This window comes from Crocodylus siamensis, chromosome 6 (genome assembly GCF_052110815.1).
Source record: "Crocodylus siamensis isolate JL-2025a chromosome 6, ASM5211081v1, whole genome shotgun sequence".
Lineage (NCBI taxonomy): Eukaryota > Metazoa > Chordata > Crocodylia > Crocodylidae > Crocodylus > Crocodylus siamensis.
Window position 1 is genome coordinate 13,813,026 of NC_143400.1, and position 20,375 is coordinate 13,833,400.

At 54.3% G+C, this 20,375-nt stretch overlaps 2 protein-coding genes across 3 annotated transcripts; both read left to right on the plus strand.

Moving 5' to 3' along the window:
* Positions 1-105: 105 nt before the first annotated feature.
* TSACC (TSSK6 activating cochaperone) lies at positions 106-4,146 on the plus strand. Its single transcript, XM_090053724.1, has 5 exons — positions 106-299; positions 1,659-1,791; positions 2,237-2,318; positions 3,096-3,251; positions 3,772-4,146. Exons 1-5 carry the CDS (start codon positions 106-108, stop codon positions 3,981-3,983), a joined length of 777 nt encoding a protein of 258 aa, XP_089909850.1. The 3' UTR covers positions 3,984-4,146.
* Positions 4,147-6,910: 2,764 nt separating this feature from the next.
* On the plus strand, positions 6,911-11,675 carry SSR2 (signal sequence receptor subunit 2). 2 transcript variants are annotated; one of them, XM_090053677.1, is made up of 6 exons: positions 6,911-7,045; positions 8,154-8,308; positions 9,680-9,778; positions 10,153-10,261; positions 10,420-10,497; positions 10,835-11,675. In XM_090053677.1, the coding sequence occupies exons 2-6, from the start codon at positions 8,154-8,156 to the stop codon at positions 10,943-10,945; spliced, it is 552 nt and encodes a 183-aa protein (XP_089909803.1). In that variant the 5' UTR covers positions 6,911-7,045; the 3' UTR covers positions 10,946-11,675. The 2 variants fall into 2 exon arrangements, with proteins under 2 accessions (XP_089909803.1, XP_089909804.1); XM_090053678.1 differs by having other exon boundaries at positions 6,978-7,081.
* Positions 11,676-20,375: the final 8,700 nt, after the last annotated feature.

Here is a 20,375-nt window from a genome sequence, read left to right on the forward strand (position 1 = left end):
TCCGCTTGGTTGAGTCGCGACTCCTCAGCGCGTGGGGCCTCGGCGCCAACGTTGGGCGGGGACCGGCAGGACTGCGCATGCGTCGCCAAAGCCGGTTGAGGGCACATGCGCAGTACGCAGATCGCGGGCGAGAACGGCGCGAGAGGAACGCGGTGGGCATGCGCACTGGCATATGCCCACACTGAGGGGAGTGTGGTGCGCATGCGCATAAGCGCCGAAAAGCGGTTGAATGGCGGGGCGGGGGAGGCCATGCCGCCTGCGCTCGGAGCCGTTAGGCTGCGGCCGGGTCCGTTCCGCAGGCGAGTGGCGAGGGAGAACCAGCTCGATTCCTGCAGGAGCCGGAGCCCCTTTGTGTGGGGCATGATGGGAGTCGTAGTCCTCTGCAGAGCCTCCGTTCCCGGTGCATCCTGGGAGATGTAGCCCCCCCCCGTTTCTTCAGGACCGGGCTGCGTCCCGGGACGTCATGGGAGTTGTAGTCCAGCCCCAAGGCCTGACGGGGGCTGTAGTTTGTTGCTAGCCAGAGAACCGTGCTAGCTAGCTGCCTCTTCTTCTCCTCCTTCCCAGCCCCGGGGCTGGAAACACGCCCTGTCCCTTTGAGTACAGGACGCAAGGAAAGGTACACCTTACAGGCTAACTAGATCCCAGAGCAGGAGGAGTCACACAGTGAAACCTGCAGGGTGGCTCCAAAGAGGATGGATCTGTGGATTCTGTGTTTGAATCCCTGTGTGAGATAACCTAGGATCTGTTCTCAGTGGGGGCAGGTGGCAGAACAAGGAGCAATGGGCTCCAGTTGCAGCAAGGGAGGTTTAGGTTGGATTTTAGGAAGAACTTCCTCACGAGGAGGGGAGAATCATAGAAGACAAGGGCTGGAAGTGATCTCAGGTGGTCACAGCTAGTCCAACCCCCTGCTCAACCGAGGACCAGCCCTAACTACATCATTCCAGTGTTTTGAGATCTTATGCAGCTCTTTGCATCAACAAAGCTGAGGGTTACTAAGGGGAAGCCTCCCTGCAACGTGGCTGCTAGTCCATCCACAACACCCCTCATATACTGTGCCATCATAGAAAATAAGGGTTGGAAGGGACCTCAGGTCACATCTAGTCAAACCCCCTGCTCAACGCAGGACCAGCCCAACTACATCATCCCAGCCAGGGCTTTGTAGAGCTGAGGCCTGAAACAAGCTACCCAGAGAGGTGGAATCTCCATGTTTAAGGCCTGAATCGGGATGATCTAGTTGGGGCTGGTCCTATGTTGAGCAGGGGGTCGGACTAGACAGTGGTTCTCAACCTTTTTGGTACCAGGACCCATTTGTAAAATCAATGGCTAGTCAGAACCCAGTGCTCACTCCCAACCCACTTCCCCCAGGCTCCAGCCACCCACTGTGTAGGGCAGGAGGTGGCTGTGTGAGGTGGAGGAGGGGCGTGTGGGGCAGGGGTGGCCCCCATGCTGCCCCTCACGGGCTGGAACTCTGACTGCTTGCAAGGTAAAAGCCATGGTTTCACACATTTTTAGGAGAATCCATTTTTAAAGTTTGTTTGTGACCCTTTCATATATTCTTGCAACCCACTTTTGGGTCACAACCTACAGGTTAAAAATGTTGGACTAGATGTGACCTCCTGAGGTCCCTTCCCACCCTCATTTTCTGTGATTCTATGAAGTTTGAAGATAACCAGGAAGTTCTTTCTCACTCAGTGTGGGAGACAAGTGTGGAACAACCAGATGTGGGGGAAGCTGAAAGTGTGGCCAGACTCACAAAGGTATCGGACAAATCCTTGGAGGAAAGGGGCACAGTAGGTATGGAGCTGGGGAATGAGGGACACAGCCTCTGAATCAGAACTTCCTAGGCTGTAAATGCTGGAGGCTGCAGGAGGGAGGAGAAAAGTCCTGGTTATACCTAGTTCACTCACCCTTTCAGCAGTCGCTGTCTGTCACCACGTGTCATAAGAGACTGGGCAAAACAGACCTATGGTACCAAATGGCAGTTCTTATGTGTAAAGCTTTTCTGTCTAAGAACAGCCACCCTGAGGTCCAAATGCCTCATTTCACATACTTCACTTGCTATACTTTTCCCCTGTACATGAATGTGGGCCTCCTGGGCCTCCCCACTGTGACCCCCCGTACATGAATGTTGCAATGACCTGACTGCAGTGCAAACTGAAAGTGCATTCTTGCCTGTATCCTGCCTCCTTTCTTTTAAAATATCTCAGCAGATAACCATGTTTTTTCCTTCTCCTTCATAGTTACAAGCTTTGTTCCCACCCAGATAGAGGCAGATGCAAGCACTCAAGAAGAAAGACAGCACAGGATAAGTAGGTTGGGTGTGTTTATACTTTATTTACAAACTACAGCTTAAATATCAGGCTGGAAGCTTTGCATGAACATTGGCATTACTGCTCACTGTCCAAAATATACATTTGTACAGCACTTTGCATCATGGAGTTCCAGTCCATGACTGAGACTGTCAGAGCAGCATAAAGTATCAGGCCTTCAAGTCTGGAAGGTCTTTTCAGAAGAGGAGTTACCCTACCAGTGGAAAAGCCCTTCCTACAATATCTTTTTATCCCACTGGTATAGTGCAGTCATTCATTTATTTTCCCGACAGGCTGAAAAGCTCCTCTCAGATGCTGTATTCCTATCTCCCCAGTCCTACAGCTCCTTGTAGTTATTTGTTGTGTAACACTAGTGTGTGCAGGCAGCTCTGAGAATACAGTGCTGTGGGATTTCTCCTGCAGATCCTGCCTTTTCCTTTAGACAGAGGGTACAGGAAAATGGTAGCTAAGCATCTGCTACATTAGCCACTAATCAGTCTCCCTGCTGGCAGGCTCAGCTGAACTTCTAAAGGACAGCATGTGACGTGGAGGCCCCTGTCCCGTTTTGTAGCTGCAAATGTAATTTCTGAAGGAAGATCTGTGGCAGGGAGCTTTTAAGTAGATACAAAATCCAGCCTCCAAGCATGGAGAGATGCTTAGATTGGCTTTCTTTGTGGGGCATCTGGGGCTGAAAGGTGCTACAGGAGAGCCAGGGCTGATGTTATAATTGCCATGGTGGAAAACACCCTGATGACCCCTTCTACCCGCTTTTTCTCTGTTTCTCAGAAGACTCAGAGAATGTTGAACATCCTTCTGCATCTTTTAAGATGTTCCATCCTGCCAAGCCCTCCCCCAGCTTTCTTGAGCTTCCATTCACCCAGCGCAGGCTCAGCCGGGGTCACCGCTGCATCCAGACTGTAAGGCTGGGACACAAACAATTCTGTAAGTGTCAGACCCATCCTGAATGCCGCTCATCACAGACCAAGCCCTTGGAATCTGGGGGCACTTGGCAGTAGCCTTATGGGGTAGGGGCTCTTCTACTTATACTAGCACTGAGATAACGTAGAGTTTGGGTGATAATTAATTAACTAAAAATTAACTGCATATGCATTTGGAGTTCTGGTCCAAAAGTCCCCCCTTCTTCTCTTGTGAATTCATTCTGCTTGGCACCAACCAACATAAGGAGAGGAGGCCTTTGGGATCTGTCAGTATCAGTGGGTCTGGTTTATCCATATCACTTGTGTCAGCATTGGGAAGAGAAAAGATCCGCCTCTGTAGCTGATACCTCTCTAAGAGCAAAACTGGTTGGGGGTTACAGAGCTCTATCTACACCATAGTCATGGTACCCATATGGCTGTGGCCAATGGGACGCCTCAGCAGCTGGAATCAGTAGGACAGTTAATTAGCTATTTGTGCAGGAAGAGGAGAGGAATAACTAACCTTCTGACCCCTTCTCCCACAGCCCCTGATCATCAGCCACAAGAGTGTGTAGGCCTGCTGGAATGCATGCACAACCATCTCCAGATTCAGACCAAGATGGTGCAGGCCCAGTTCAGGCTGTTAGAGGAGCTGCAGAAATCCTTAAGCCTGCTCCAGGCCAGCTCAGAGCATAGGGGTGGGCAGCAGGACAACTTGGAGACTGGCCTGCAGGGCTTGACTTCCTCCTCCAAATGATGTGCCCAGGACGTGGTTGAGCTTGGAGTCCCATTTCTTCTTGGGCAGCCTCATTTCTGCTGCAGCTTCAGTGCCGGTGATCACCTTTAGAGCTGTTGAGACTGGGGTTCCCATTATGATGCCAAGTGCTACGGCTGGAGCCAGTGCTTCTAATAAAGCTTTTGTAAACATATCCCATGTGAGCTTTTCTCCTGCATAGCCCTGCTGGGAGCAGTCCAAAGCGGGGCCAACACAGGGGTAATGGGGAGAAGCACCAGGCCTGCCCTTGAGGAAGAAGGATAAGGTGGCTTTCCACCCTTTTCTGTTCCCCTGTCTCTGGCCACCACCATAGATCGATAGATATGAATGTATATGGATGGATGGAAGTAGATAGGTAGCCGAGTTATGGATGTAGGTGAGTATATATGGATGGATGGGGGTATATAGATAGCTGGATGGATGGATGGGTTGGTGGATGGACAGATGGTTGAGTTATGGCTATAGATGAATACATATGGATATATGGGAGTAGGTAGTTAGACAGAAAGACAGATAGATGGGAAGGAACTGGCCTTCATACATGTAGATGGATGGATGAATAGATGGATAGATAGCGTGTCACTTGCCCTCCTGCTGGAAAGGCCCACGCTGATTTGCTAGCCTAGCCCACAGCTTGTTCCCTAGCACCACCAGCCTGGCGGGCAGCGGGGGCCAGTGGGTTGCATCCAGTGGATTGTGGGGTCCCCATTCCATGACGGTTGGGAAAGGATGTTAGGGGTACCAGCACCTTTCCCTTGGCCAAGGCAGGGAGACAGAAAACTCCCATTGGCCAGGTTGGAGGCTGGCTCACCTGTGACTCCAAAGGCGGTGACATGCCTGAAGGTGCGCTGCGGGGGGCATGGGGTACAGTGGGCTCAGCCTGGTTAAAACCCTGAGGGTGCCTGCATGAAGCAAGCAGGTCGTCCTGGATGCTGGAGAGGGTAGCATTTGGGCAGGGAGTCAGGGGTGATGGTGCTGGCTGCGATCACAGATGCTGTGCTGCAGCGGGGAGATAACAGTGGCCTCGGCTGCGCAGTTGGTTGAGGGCAGGAGGAAGTTCCCAAGAAGGAGGGGCCGGCTGAGCTTGGGGCTGCAAGGTGGGGCATGGCACCATTCGAGTGTTCAGGCAGCGGGAGGGGGGTAAGAAATGTCCTGTCTCCCACTTCCTCTCATTTCTGTTCACGGGATTTCATTTCTCCCCCCACCTCCACCCTCCCCAGCCTGTGGCAGGCCCCCAATATGGGGCTAGCAGACTCTCTCCTGAACCTGGTGAGCTGGGCGGATCTGCTGGAGGGCTTGGTTTTGGCCTTGCTGCTGCTGCGTCTCACTAAGGTGCTGCTCAGAGTCATGGTGGTCATCGGTTTCCTGCTCTATATGATTGTCGCTGAGTGCAGCTGAGGGAAGAGGCAGCTTCCACCCCCCTGCCCTGGAGGTTGCAGAGAAGACACGGGCAGAGCAGGAGCAGACCTCAATGGAGGTGACTGAGGGAAAGGGATCACGGGCAGAGAAGGAAAGGTAGGGACTCTCCCTGGCTTCCTGCCTCATCCGCTGCTACTGTCTTCTTCCTCCCTTTCTGTGGCACAACTCTAACTCCAGGTACATGTATTCAGACTCCATATACAGTTCACTCCAGCTCCCTCACTCTAGAAAGGGAGGGACAGCGGCATTCATCCCATTTTACAGAAGAGAAAACTGAGGCATGAAACATCTGAAAGGGCCCAACACACAGTGGATTGCTGGCAGAGCATGGAGTAGAACCCAAGAGTCCTGAGTGCCCATCTCCAGTCCACACAGAGGGCCAAATACTGGCAGGGCCCATACAGGGCCCAAGTCAGCCTGTAATCAAAGGTGACCAGGAGGGGAAAGCTGGATTTCCTGCACCCACTGGGGTAGTTGGAGTGACCTCAGGTTTGCCTCCAGGTCCTTTGAATGGCAGCTGCCAGATGGCAGGGGATAATCATAAGGTTTTCAACCCATAACCTTTCATTTTGGGGACTGAAAAGCTGAGAACACCCATAGGAAGCAGAGGCAGAGTCTTGGGTGATCCCTTTTATGGACCTGTTGTAGAGTCGGGGGAGAAGCTGGACAAGTGCTGGAGCACACGCTCCCTCGGGTGTCTTGGGAAGCCAACACTTTTCTGGGAAAAACATTGGTATGGACTGAGGGGGCAGGGGGCTGTCTTTACTGTTGCAGGGGGACATGGCCACTGCCTTGGACCTCTCAAGCAGGACTTGGCCACCACTGTCCCCCTGCTTTCCCCGCAGGTTCAGGTGTTATCCTATCTGGTTGTGTGGGGGTAACTATGTAGTTTTAGTCTCAACCTCTTAGGCCCAAGACCCCCTGCTTAGATTCATGGGCCCCCTCAGACTCAGACCCCCTCATTAGACTCAAACCTCCTCATTAAAGTCAAGTCCCCCTTGTTAGATTTGAGCCCTCCCATTAGACTCAAGCCCCCCTCATTAGATTAGACTCTAGCCCCTCTTGTTAGATTCAAAGTCCCATTCATTAGACTCAAGACCACCTTCATTAGATTCAAGGACCCCCTTTCTAAATTCAAATCCCCCTCACTAGATTCAGGGCCCCCTTCATTAGGCTCCAGTCCCCTTCGTTAGATTGGAGGGCCCACCCATTAGATTTGAGGCCTCTCTCATTAGAGTGAAGTCCTCCTTGTTGGACTTGATACCCCCTCGTTAGACTCAAGTCCCTTGTGTTAGATTTGAGTCCCCCCATTAGACTCATGTCCCCTTCATTAGATTCAAATTCCCCTCATTACATTCGTGTCCCTTTCATTACATCCAAATTCCCCTCATTACACTCAACTTCCCCTCGGCTTGGACTCGAGATCCCCTTGTTAGACTCAGGGTTTCCTCACAAGGAGCCCTGGTGCGCAGGCGCGGAAGCCTCCCTCCGGGGACTACACGTCCCAGGGTGCTCCGGGGCCGATACTTCCGGCACGGCCGCTTCCGGGCGCTCAGCGCTGACTCCCGCTTCCGGTGGGGCGTGCGGTGGAGGTGTAGGGGCGCAGGGTTGGGCTAGGCCGCGAGGTGAGTGAGTGGGAGAGGGGCGCCCTGATATGTAAGGTGAGAGTGGTCATAACTGCCCCTTGGGTCTGGGGGGTGCCCTGTGGGGGAGGGGTGTAAGTACGGGAGGGATCCCCTGTGGTGCAAAGGTGGGCGCTGTGGGGGAGGGGCAGGGGTGTGAGTTGGGTGGGGCGCCTTGGGGTGCAAGGGGAGGCTGGGCGTGGGGGTTTCCCCCTGTCCTGCTCCCCCCCTTCCCCCATCCTGAGCTCTGCTCCTTGTCTCCTTTGCATTGAAACCCGTGCACAGAAACTGGTGTGCAGGCCTGAGGGCAGCAGCGTGGTCCTGGGGGAGGGGGAGACATGGGGGCGCTTGGAGACTCCCTGCGAGGGGTCGACGGGGCACACACAGTGCTGAAGAGGGGCAGGAAAGTTGTGGCGCGGAGTTGTGGTGACACGTCAGCACCCGCTGGCTGCTGGAGTGCAGCCTGGAAGCAGCTGGTGGGTCGGTGCCTAATTTCCAGCTCGTCTGGAAGACTCCGAGATGTGGCTGTGAGCAGGGAACGGTGTGGGGGCAGCTTCTTCCAGCCGAGCCTGGGTGTGGGGGAGCCCTATGGGGAGCTGGGACTGTGACTGCAGGAGAACAGAAGCAGTGGGGATGGGAGGGGATGGATGCTGTGAGCAAGGTCCTTTCTCCTGCTGTCTTTGAGTGCCCTGAGGTGCTGGGCATCTCGGAGGGTTTGGTGCCAATTAGCAGCTGGATGGGGATACCTGTGGGCCGACTTGTGTGTGCATGAGAGGGGAGGAGAGGTCTCAAATCAGTTGCATCTGAAACAGGGTCTGCTTCTAGCCTGATAGTAAGAAACAGACCCTTTAGCTACCTGCCCAGTACAATCTTTCATCTTCCATCTGGGCAGTTAGTTGTCAGGGTCAGCTGAGTCCTTTTGACCCTCACAGACCCGTGTTTGGGCCCCCTGCAGGACAACAGGTTTGTGTGAAGCCATTTCTGCTGGATTTAGAAAGGGAGCACATGCGTGTCTGTTCTCTCCTCTGAGGGAAGAGCCTGAGGGAAGAGCCCCTCCGACGTCACCTTGAAACTTAAAGAATTAACAAAGTGTATTTTCTCCTCCTTCCAGATGAAGCTATTTGTTCTTGCCCTGTGCGCCCTGCTGTCAATTGCCCATAGCGAGGAGGGTGCCAGGCTGCTGGCCTCCAAGTCTCTGTTAAACAGATATGCCGTAGAGGGCAAGGATTTGACTCTGCAGTACAACATCTACAATGTGGGCTCCAGGTGAGACTTGTCTCTGCTCTGGGGACTGCAAGGGCACCTGGCTCTTGCAGGGAGGTGGCTAGCACAAAGAGGGGAGAGGATTTTGAAGTGAAAACCTTCCTGTGTAACAGTTGGAGGAGCTGGGGGCAGGGGTGCAGTGCCCTCGGGGACAAGTTTTGAGAGAGGATGAATGTAGTATCAGATTTTCTGTTACTGTAGTTATGGCTGCCCTCTGCCTCCAAAGGCCTTGATCTCCTTGAGGTCCATCACCAAGCTCCTATGTAACCCCTTCCATCATGCCCTCTCCAAGGTCGGGGTGGGGGGGAGCAGTTCCTGTGATAAGAGGCTTGGAGAGTAACGAGGGGTCTTTTCAGAAGGGGGAGGCTAGGAGGGCCTTTGCAGGTCCTGATAGGAGCCCAATGGGTCCCTGCATGTGGGAACGTGTCTGCATCCAGTACACATTGTAATGCTGTCTTCTAGCCTCTTCAATTCAACTGCATTCCATTTCTCCCTTCTCCAAAGCCATGTTTCAGTGCTCTGCTGTCAAGCCCCCACTGCAGCCTTTCCTGCTGCCTCACCCTGGTCTCTGCCTGTCTCTCTCCTTGCTTTGGTCTAACAACCATTCTATCAGCATTTGTGCAATACAGTGTAGAGAAGTGCCTAGCCCTGGGCCTGGAAGAAAAGCTCTGCACTTATCCAGACTTGGTGTGGACAGCGCTGTTGAACTACAAGACCCCTATGGCTGGGCTTTCTATACCTCCCTGCCTTGTTTCTCTGCAGCCTAAAAATTGGCAGAACCTGGTCTCTTTCCAGCTAATTTAGAAGCCTTGAAATAGGTCCTACTGAGTTTTACCATGCCATTGCATTGCAAAGTAGAGCAGGACAGAAGATTGCTGGGATGCTTACTCAGTGTATGCTCTAAGCTAAGCAGCAGAGAAGTGGAGCTTGCTACAGGCTAAGCAGAAGGCCAGGGAACAAGGACAGTGTGGGGTGCAGTGAAGACTGATGCCCTTCTGCAGTGTGGGTATAAGTGGCGCCTGCTGTATCCCTTGTTGATCTTCCTTCCCTCTGTAAAGCAGTTCCTTGACTGTCTTCCTCGGTGCTTTCAATGTGTTCAGTCCCTCATCCTCACCTCATGGCTCCTCTCAGCTTTGCCTGCGTCCATCTCCCGTGTCCTGCATCAAACCCTGCATGCCATTCAGTCACGCACCCTTAACTTGCCTCCTCTCTTCTCCCACATTTATTTGTTGCCTCTGCCTTCCAAATGGATTTCACAACCATTTCTGCAGCTAGGATGGAACCTTTCTCCCTGTGCAAAACAGTCAGTGTTGCCAGCATCACTAATTAACCTCAGCCTGGGTGCTGTATTTCACTGCTTTCTGTTGCGTTTAGTGCTGCTCTCGATGTGGAGCTCTCGGATGACTCCTTCCCCCCAGAAGACTTTGGCATCGTCTCTGGGATGCTCAGTGTCAAATGGGACAGAATCGCACCGTATCCTTTTTGTTGGGAAACGAGATCCTTTTCCTACAGGCTTTGACCTTGCCTTTGCATGTCTCACCTCTTGTGTAGCTTTCCTGTTCCACAGCACTTTCAACCCTGTGTGTCATCCTTGAGATAAGGGCAGCTCTGCCTTCTCAAGGGGGTGCTGTGCTAACAAGATCTGGTTCTCATGTCCTGGCCCTTCCCCATCAAACTCCATTCATCTGCTGGGGTAGCTGGAATGGGGGAGTGAGCCCTGTGAGAGGCGGACTCTGGTTGCAGATAGCTCAGATCTCTACTTAGACCCATATTCCGAATCACTCTATTTCCCACCTCCCCCTCCCGTGATAAAATAGATCTTGTTTCCTTAACCACCTGCTCTTCAGAGCTAGCAACGTCTCTCACACTGTTGTCTTGAGGCCCCTCAAAGCTGGCTACTTCAACTTCACCTCTGCCACCATCACGTACCTCGCACAGGAGGGCGGGCAGGTTGTGGTGAGTGGCTGTTGCTTTCTCAGGCACTTGACTTTGGTCAGGAAGAGTCCACAGACAGTTAGGCAGTGGCCATTCTGTCTTGGTTGTACAGTGCTCTCCATGGGGTGGCTACGGTGATGAGGACCAGCAGGCAAACCCTCTGTCTCTTGCCCTTTCAGGTTGGCTTCACCAGCGCGCCTGGGCAGGGGGGAATCCTGGCACAGAGAGAGTTTGACAGGAGGTTTTCCCCTCACTTTGTAAGTAACCATTAAGCTTGCTGACCCATGTTCCCCTGAGCTGCACTGTAGGTGCTTGACGGTTCAGTTTTCTGCCTTTGTGGTGGCACTGGGAAATGAAAGCCAATTCCTGAATTTCAGCTGCTTAGAGAGTTTTCTTAGCTCATCCCAGGCTCTTGCTGCTGAATCTGACAAGAGGAGCAAAAAAAAAAAAATCATTCTTTCTTGCTGGGCTCGGGTCTAGGAATGAGCTCGTGCTGTAGGGTCGCATCAGCTTGCTTGTGGCTTGGCTCTAAGGCTCTCATGGCTCAGCTGTTGGTCCGTCTTGCCCCTTTCTGATTCTCTCTCCCTCCTGCAGCTGGACTGGGCAGCTTTCGGCGTGATGACGCTTCCATCCATCGGGATCCCTCTGCTGCTGTGGTACTCAAGCAAGAGAAAGTACGACACCCCCAAGACCAAAAAGAACTGAGCAAAACAGAATGCAGCCGCAGCCGCCCCTGAGCTAAGGAGACAACCGAACTTAATCCCACAGAGCAATGCAGGTGTATTCGGCATAGGGGCATCTCCCTTCCATAGCACTGCCTGGGCTAGTACTTCAGTCCTGACGAATCCTTGTGGCAGCTGACACATTGCCTTCTCATCCTTTCTGAAAACTTTCTCAGCAGACCCGGAGCAAAACTGGCCCCAGTTCTCTTGTAACGCCATTGTGGTGGCTGCAGTGTCAGCATGTTAACAACGCCCAGCAGATCTTGATTGTGGGGGGTGCTTTTGACAGCTTCTTTGTGGCATCAGTGCTGTCTGCTTAGTGCGTGTCTTATCTGCAACCCAGTGGGTATCCTTCCATGGTCGTCCTGAACCCTAATCCAGCCCAGTTACTTCCTGTCATTCTTCAGAGAGCTGCAGGTTTCTCATCATTTGATGCCATTGACTTGATCTTCTCATTGATTTCTTGATAACCGGAATTGAGACCTCCCTTCTGTTAAATCCCTACAAATGCCAGGCCCTTTCCATCAAATGGGGGGGAGCTCCTACCCAGAAGGATGCCTAGCTGCTGTCCAGGGACTGCTGGAAGCCCTGTTGTATTTCAGCGAGCAGTTGACTGGTTCCTTGATGTTTCTCTTATTATTCTGCTAAGGGTTGAGATGCGTGTTGACTGCCTGCCCGGGGGGTTTTGTAATAAAATGAACACCACAAAGTGATATTTGCTTTTGCTAGTGATTCTCAGTATCTGACTCTGCTCTGGGGGCTGGCAATAGGGCTGATGTACATTCACTGGTTGAAAAGGGGTGTTTGGGACACTGTCACCAAACAGCTGTAAGAAGGTACAGCAAAACCTTGGCTTCAGTAGGAAGAGCCAGCTGTCTGTCCTCATGCATAGGGAGCTCCTGCTATCACCATCCAATGTCTACTGTGAACGAAGCCAGGTGACACTGAGTTTCAGCATGTTTAAAAGTAGGCAGGCCAGCTAAAGAGCTTGTATGCTAGACAGGTGCAGCATGGATATTCTCTGCATGAAGATTGTGAACACGTGGCTTTCCATAGTACTGTAGATTTGGGGGGCCGGGGGGGATAATGGTTTCATTGCCTGCCCTGGGGTTGTATGTTAATGTCCCCACCTCTGTCTCATGAGTCTTTCTCAGTTCTGTAGCGTGACATCTTTCCCATATTTTCTCTCCACTTCTGATCAGTGTAGGGTGCTGAGATCTTCCCCAGTATTTGTTCATCCTTTCTCACTGGGCTTCCAGGTTTCAACAAATATCCTTGGTGACAATATTCTCTGAGTGCTGGTTTTAATTCCCACGTGTTCACAGCAGGAGTCTCTTTGTAAGAGCAGGCGACTTTTCATAAGACCTCCTCTGTGCTGAAGCCTCCACCTCTTAGCACGTCTCTGTGGCTCAAACCATCCGCAGAAGGCTCAGCTGGTCCCATGGGGCCTGATCCTTCCCTCATCCATGTCCATGCCTCAGCACTTCGCCTGCAGCCAAGTGGCTCTTCACAAGCTAATTATCAGGCCCCTTTCTAGAGCTCGTCAATGCCTTGCCTAGGTGTGGGTACAGGAGGCTGGCAACCTCAGCTCTGAGCTTGCAAGGCACAGGGCAGTGATTCTTTCGGCTGCCCCAGGGGCATGATTCACATACACACCATTGTCGACTCTGCCAGTCCCTGCCCCACAATGCATTCACCTTCCAGCTGCCTCCAAGGCAGTCACGCATGGCTTTGTGGCCTGCCAACACCTGTGGGAACAAATCCGTTTCAGTTTAGTTGGTGGGGAAACTGAGGCACGTAGCACAGAAGAGACTTGTCTACAACTCTGGGACTTTATACCCTGGGAAAAATTCTGGTCTCTTGATTTACCTGAACCAGAAGCCTCTTCCTTCCTTCCTCCTCCTAGTCCCCATGCAGAGCAGCGGGGTGCAGACCTGTTCACCAACCTTCTCTCGTCATCCAAGAATTCAGTGTTGGTGGCTGCAGCTCCCAGTGCTGCTTGCCATGAACACTGCGGCTTTGTTGGAGAACAATGTTTCCCAGCCCAGATTCCTCACCCCCTCATCCCAACCTTTGCAGCCGCCGGCTTCACCCTTTGTTTTGCCTGACGACTGTTGCAACGGGCAGGATTACGGAGACCCGGCAAGGGGAACGTGGAACAAAAGGGGGTCTGTGAAGGGCCCCTTGGAGTTGCTGAAACAGGTCTGACAGGTGCATCCTACTTCCTCAGGCGGGACTGCTCTGTCCTTGTTGCTCTCCTGTCTCGCTCCAGCTGGAAGGGAGCTTTCCCGGGACTCGGTTGAAGGACTGGACCTCATAGCTGGCACCGCCTCTCCTGTCCCTGCACGGCCTTCAGGAGGACAGACGGCATGCAGGCAGGTGAGGGGCAGGCAGGGGATCCCTACAGCCTGTGCCTGTGCTTCATCTCCTGCCTCTTGGGTCTCTCTGGGGACAACTCAGAGGGTGACAGAGAGGGGAGCCTCATGTGACCTGATTTGGGGTCAAAAAGACATCCTTCGTGGCATCAGAGGTGGGCTGGCAGGGCTGTCTGGGCTCCATCTAGCCCAACCCCCTGCTTTGGGTGTGATCATCCCTGACAAACACATAACCTGCTGTTAAAAGCCTTCAGCCTGTCTAGAGCATCTGTCCTGGTCCTGGACTATTTCCCTAATGCCCAGCCTGGTTCTGCCTGCTCTGCCCGGTTGCAATGGAAGGCCATTCTTCTCATTCTGTGCCCTGCAGACACAGAGAACTACCTCCTCCCTGTTAACAGCTCTGGGGTTAATCAGATCTCTGCAATAATAAGACTGCTGCTGTGGCTGGGCTGTGTATATTGCAATCTTTCTAGGAGCCCTGGGCACAGACAGTCCCCCGCCCCATGATGCGAGAGCTGCAGCGAGCAGAACAAACGTACATGGTTTTAGCTCTAAACGGCCTCAAAATATTCATATGACTTTTTCATTGCTGCCTCCCCGGGTTTGCTGCGTTTCTCTCCTAAGGATCATTAGCTTTTCATGGTGCGTAGGTTTGTCCTCGCAGTGCACGTGGCGCCATCGGCAGCAGCTGCAGGGTTAACCCTGCTGTGTTTTGGAGCCACTTGCAAGTCAAGGTGTGGGCAGGGTGATATGGGCACGGTGAAGGCCAGGGCCTGAGTCATTGCTGCAGCCGCTGCTGGCTCCATTGCTCAACCCTGGCTGCACCCAGAGGCTGTGTCCTGTCTGGGGTAGGGCCATGGGGAGCACGTTGCCTCTGGTGCCCCTTGCGGCCGCTGCTTGCCCTTTCCTGAGCTGAGCTGAGGTAGAGCCATGAGGTTTCCCAGCCCTTTGTGCTGGCAACCTCTGAGCACCACCACCTTCCTTCCCCCATCTACAGCAGCCAGCCTCGAAGTCAGCTGGAGCCAACCTTGGCCATCATGCCATAAAATAAACTGTGCTCCCTCCCCAAATGTCGGTCTGATCCCCTTCTGCTTTTTGCTCTCCAGCCTATCTGCCTACCCCCTCCCTAAACTGCCATGTGCCCCACATGCAAGCAGCCTGTGCCACTTGTGCCATGCGTGCTGTGGCTTGGCATGGGGAGGGGGCTGGTCCTGCTCCAGGTCTCAGATCTGCAGGAAGAACCCAGGTGTCTGGCCTTCATCTGCCCCTGTATCAGTGTGTGCAGCCTCCTGCCCTGGATGTCCCCCCTAAGCCAGGGGTGGGCAAAATGCAGCCAGGGGGGCCGGATGCAGCCTGCCAGGCCATTCTATTTGGTCCTTGGGGCCCCTAAAAAATTTAGAAAAGTAATATTTATCTGCCCCTGGCTACCTATCATGCAGCCCTTGATGGCTTGCCAAAACTCAGTAAGTGGCCCTCCGCCCAAAATAATTGCCCACCCCTGCCCTAAGCTGTCCTCCTGCTGTGGGGGTCCTGCTTTGGTGCTTTTAGGAACCCCTGTTCCCACCTGGGCTCCCTCCAGACCAGGTGGCTACTGCTAGGGGATGCTTTGTGCCTGAGAGCCCTTCTTATTTCCCTCTGTGGAGTGGCCCCTTGGGCAGCACAGTGCCCTGCTCACTGGGTCTGAATCGCCCTGTCCCCCACCTTTAGCACCTCCCATCAGTGATCCACCTGGGAAGCTGAGTCAGATCTAGGCTGGGGTGCTGTCAGGGTAGTACCGAGCCTGGTTCTGTCTCTGGGAGAGGGTGGTCCAGAAGGATCATGGCCCGTTTCTATGGAGGAAGCTGGCATGGAGATAAAGGGCTGGGCTTTCAGCCTCAGAGCCACTGGGCCCCCTGGCAGCCACCTCTGCCCCTGGACCCTCGGCTGGGTGGGTACCATGGGGATGTGCCAGCACCCAGGTGCAGCTGGGATGTGAAGGGACCTGGGAGATTTGGGGGGAGGTTGAAAAGCTGGGTCCTGCCACTGCAGGACAAAGGGTTAAGAGGCAGGAGGTGCTGATTAGCCGAGTGGTTCCGGCTGGAAGGAGGCGGGGAGGGGAGGGCAGAAGGAGGTGAGAGGCACCCACAAGTTTGGAACAGCAGCTGCTCCGGGAAGCCTGGGACAAGGATCTGGGAGAGCTGCAGCCTGGCCTGCAGACACAGGGGTTGTGACTGTGCCTCCCTGCGAGCCCCCAGCTCTACCTAAGAGGTCCCATGGGAGCTGCCCTCCCATCCTGCAGGTACAGCTTCTAGCACAGTCTTCCAGGTGCCAGCAGGTGCCATCAACCCTGCTTGGAGCCAGTGCTGATATGGGGGTGCCTGGCTCCTGTCCTCTCTTTGGGCTGGTGGTGTTGGATTGGGATGGGCTCCTTCCTCCCCTTTGCCCCTGTGGCTGTTCTGGAAAGAGATGTAAAGTGTGGCCTGTGCGAGGTGCTGGCAGGGAGTGGCTGGATAGGCAGGGGTGTGTTCTGGCTGGGATTCCTGGGTTCTTTTTTCTGTCTGGATTGTGGTGCAGGGGGTTGAATGAGGGGCACTGGGGGTGCCGAGACTCCTGGGTTTCATGCCCAGAGCAAGGGGAAGGAGGGGTGTTATCCAGGGGCGCAGCGGCTGCGGGATGGCAAGCATGTGGCTCCATCTCTCTGTGACTGTTTCCCTGTCTCTGGGACTTGGCACAGCTACGGGAAGGGATGGGCAGTGGGTGTCTGCCATCACTAGATTTGCCCAGGGTTGCAGGACCCTTGTGGGCACATGCCCAGTCTGCAGAACTGCTCCATTCTGGCTGAGGCTGAGATACCCCGATTTTGGGTGGATGTGGGAGGTGGGGGGGGCTCTTTGGCACCCTCTGTCTTCAGGTGGACACATCTCTGCTGTTACAAAAGAGCTTCCTTCTCAACCAGCTATGTCCATGCTGGGGCAGCCCAGGTGATGTGGATTCACCACCAGCAGCTCCCTGGCCCTTATCCCCTTCCCCTCTCCTGTGTTAAGCAGAGAGCACTTTTCTGCCACAAGCCAGGCTCCCAGAAGAGCTAGGCACACCCCAGGCCCCTGGCAGAGACCAGAGCTGGGACATGGGGTCTTGGCTGCAGCCCCCGGGGGGGCAAGTAATGCAACTAAGCTGGCCTGGCCCAAATCTACAATTCCTCAGCTCTTGATGAGTCCTAAGGCCCCAGACAGGCACAGACTCAACCCTGCCTTCCTCCAGCCTCTGACTTCCTGCCCCAAAATAATTCTTCCCCCCTCCCCAGAGAGCAAAGCTGCATCTTACCCCCTGTCCAGGCAGTGAGCACAGGGAAGGGCTCAGTGGGTTTGTGTTCACATGAGCATGTGCTTCAGGGGTGGGGGCAGATGTTGGCTTTGCATGAGCTGAGATGGGCCATTCTCAGCAGACCCTCACTGTGACTGGGTAAGCATGGATTAGAGCCCCCGGTAGAAAATGTCATATTCAGACCCTGCTAATGGGGGCTGCATCTAATGCTTGGGGGGTGGGGAGTCTCCAGTGGGAACTCCTGTGGAAAGACTCCCACTGGTTTTTGTGGGCTTTGGAGCAGAGTCTTTAAGCCCAGACCTGCCCCCGCGCAGGCCACGACTCCCTTTTGGCTGCCCTGACCAGGCCCTGCATTTGGGGTGACTATCAAAGTCGCTGTTACTGCCATTGCCATTAATGTTCTTGCTATTATTTTTAATTCATTACATTGATATGTAGTAAGTTCCCCAGATGATCCCCCAAAATCACTCCACCTGATGCCACCCAGCCTTGCTTCTCTGCCCATCCCTCTGGATGGGTGCCCTAGAGAGAAAAGTGAGATACTGAAGCCGCCTTACAGCAAGTTCAGATAGCGAGTCATCTCTGCTCCAGAGCTGGCTCAGCTGATTGCGATGACATGCATTATTTATATTTTTTAAAAGGCAATTTGTTCCCTTGATCTTAGGAGATGCCTAGTACTTTCAAGGGTTGGGACCTACCCAAAAGGGATCCATTGTGAATTTAGCAATGCAGTTACTCCATTTATACTGGGATAGCTGAGTCTTCCCTTTGTCTGGCCCCATGTAAAGCACCCTTGTAACACTATAGCTCTGCATGCAATGGCTGTGGCTCCACGGGACTGGTTCCTGCAGCACTGTTGCCCAAGGTAGAGAGGATCTCAGCTCTATTGTCCTGACCCGGGTGCACTGGGACAGCCTGGGGCCCTGGGGTTTTATACAGCTTGGAACTGGAGGTGGAAGAGATGGCCGTACCTCCCGGGAGGTTGTTTGGACAGGAGGTGTGGTGCCCTGCAGGTGCGTGTGATGTGTCATACCATGTTACGTGTCCAGTCTCCAGCCCCGGGAAAACACCTGTGGCAGGGAGGGGCACTTGTCTTTGGCTCTTAGTGGGGGACATTTGGGTTTGGAGCTGGATGGCTGGCTCAGGCGGGGGTACTGTGTACCCCTGTACACCGGGTCTGCACCCATCAGAGCCCAAGTCTTTCCAGCTGCCGGGTGGGGATTAATCTGAGCATTGGAGTCCCACGGGGCTCTGAAGTTCCTCCCTTACGGGGCACTGGACTTATTTCCCAGCCACACTGGAGATTTCCCACAGGCTGGGCTGGCCAATTCAGACTCAGCGCGAGTCCAAGCTCAGCAAACAGCCCCATTTTGCTGGTGCCCGTCCTAGGTTGGCTGAGCCACAGAGCCTTTCACCTGCCAGTGGACCCGAGCAGCGGGGCTGGGGGCACAGAGCATCCCCGGGGACACAAAAGGCAGAGTGCCACGGGGGCAGCCCCTGCCACTTTCTGGGTGGCGTTGTTGCAGTTGGGGAGTGATGTGCATTCTTTGTGAGTGAGGCATGGACTAGGGCAGGGCAGGATGCAGGTCCCAGCACCAGCTATGGCAGGGGATCTGGGCAGCATTCCTGGCTGGCAATGCTCAGCACACAGAGGACTCAAGTGGGAGCTTGTACCCCTGCCTGCTACCCCGCAACTCCTTCAAGCACATGGGCCAGGCCTTCCAGCCTGGCGGACTTTCCATCCGTTCAAAGCCGGGGTAGATGTATCCAAACAGGGGTGTCTCCATGTTGCTGACTCCTGCCACCTCTGGCCAGTCTGGCAATACCCAGTATGATGTTTTTTCCCCTCCAAGCCCCAGCTCCAGGAATCAGGTGATTGTGGGGACAGGCTGAAATCTCAGCTCTTAGCTTGGTTCGTTAAAATCAGTTTTTGGCTGTGTTGGTCAGAGCATGGCCTCAGGCAGGGGAAGCTTAGGCGCATGATACGCAAGATCTCATGATTTTTTCCAAGAGCCTTGTGACATCTTGGTATGGCTGGCTGGCTGCTGGGAGCTTGGGTCAGGATGCCAGACACCAGCTCAAATGCAGGGTGGGGAGGCAGCAGGGTCTTGGGCAATGTCCTAGCTCCACTGAGGGGAGGGGGAGGTCACCGGGAGCTCAGCAGGGCCCAGATGGCTGGTCCACTGAGATGGATATATGCATTTCCCCCAGCCTAGGTGCTCCGCACAGCCCCGTGCCGTCACAGGGCAGGTTGAGGGTTTTTATCCCCTTGTCTCTGTGGAATAGTAGTCGCTCTCCTGTGAACAGCACCAGGGTGCAGAGGACAGCGGGGAAGGGTGCACCCCTGGCTCATGGTAATGTCTCTGAAGGCAGCTGGGGCCTAGCGTCTTGGCTGGTACGCTGCAAGTTAGCCCCCGCCACTCTGATTTCCTACCTGATCTGCTGCTCTGCTTTCTGCCTTTCTGCTCCACCTCTGCTCTGCTACTCCACTTTCTGCTCCCAACCCTGTGATCCCTGACCAATCTGTTGCTCTGCCTTCTGCCTCCTGCCCTGTGATCCCTGCCTAATGCTGCTCTGCTTTCTGCTTCCTGCTTTGTGCTCTGTTTGATCTACTGCTTTGCTTTCAGCTTGTTGCTCTGTGGTCCCTGCCTAATCTGCTGCTCTGCTTTCTGCTCTTTGCCCTATCTGCTGCCCTGCTGTCTACCCCCTCCCTAGTGTACCACGTGTCACACACAGAGGCCACATGTACCACTTGAGGTCCTGATGCTGGGGTGTTTGACACCCTTTAGAGCCCTTGGTACCCCAGGCTCCTCCACCCACCACCCCACGTTCCTACACAGCCCCGTCAGCATGTGACCCAGGCTTGCTGCTGGGTTTATGCAGGATTTGACCCCAGCCACGGTCCTGAGCTCTTGGCAGGGAGGAGGGTGTATGGACAGATGCTGACCATCAGGACTCCTGGGCTCCCTCACTCCCTTGATGACCTGGAGCAGGTCACTTTCCGTTTCTCTGTGCCTCAGTTTCCCCCATGAGCACTCCCTTCTCCTTGTCATGGCTCCAAGATCCACAGCTGTTCTGGTTTCACTGGTTTGGAACAAACCTGCTCTAACCACTAGACCGGGCTTGATGCTGCAGATGGAACCCAGGCATCCAGGCTCCCAAGCATGTTTCCTGGATGTGGGCTCAGCCTGTCCCTTAACACCTGTGCGGTGTCCCAGTCCCAGAGCTGGGAAGAGACCAGGATTCCTGGTGGCCTGTCCCCTGCTTTAACCACTGCACCGCTCTGCCCTGGTAACCAGCTGCAAGGCAGTCCAAGAGCAGGTGCCAGGCAGAGGGGAGGAAGGTCCTTATCAGCTGACTGCGCCTGGGAGCTGAAAAACAGGAAAGCGGCTGAGATCATCCTGCTCCCCTCCCAACCCAGCCCATGTTTGGGACAGCAGATCCCGACACGGGGGCACAGAGAGGGGGCCGGTGCTTGCAGGTGAGGGCAGCACATCAGGGCAGGCTCAGAGGGCTGAGCCCTGGGGTGTGGGTGCTGGGGGCATGATGGGCATCATCACTGGCACAGGCTTGTTCCCAGTAGAGGTGGGGCTGAGGAGGGTGTTGGGCGGGGAAGGCACCAAGCTGGGCCTCAGGACTCCTGGGATCTTTACCACTGCTGCTGACCTGCTTGCATGGCATTTCCCCACTCTGTGCCTCAGTTTCCCCCTCCTCCTTTGGGTCTTAGCTTCTTGG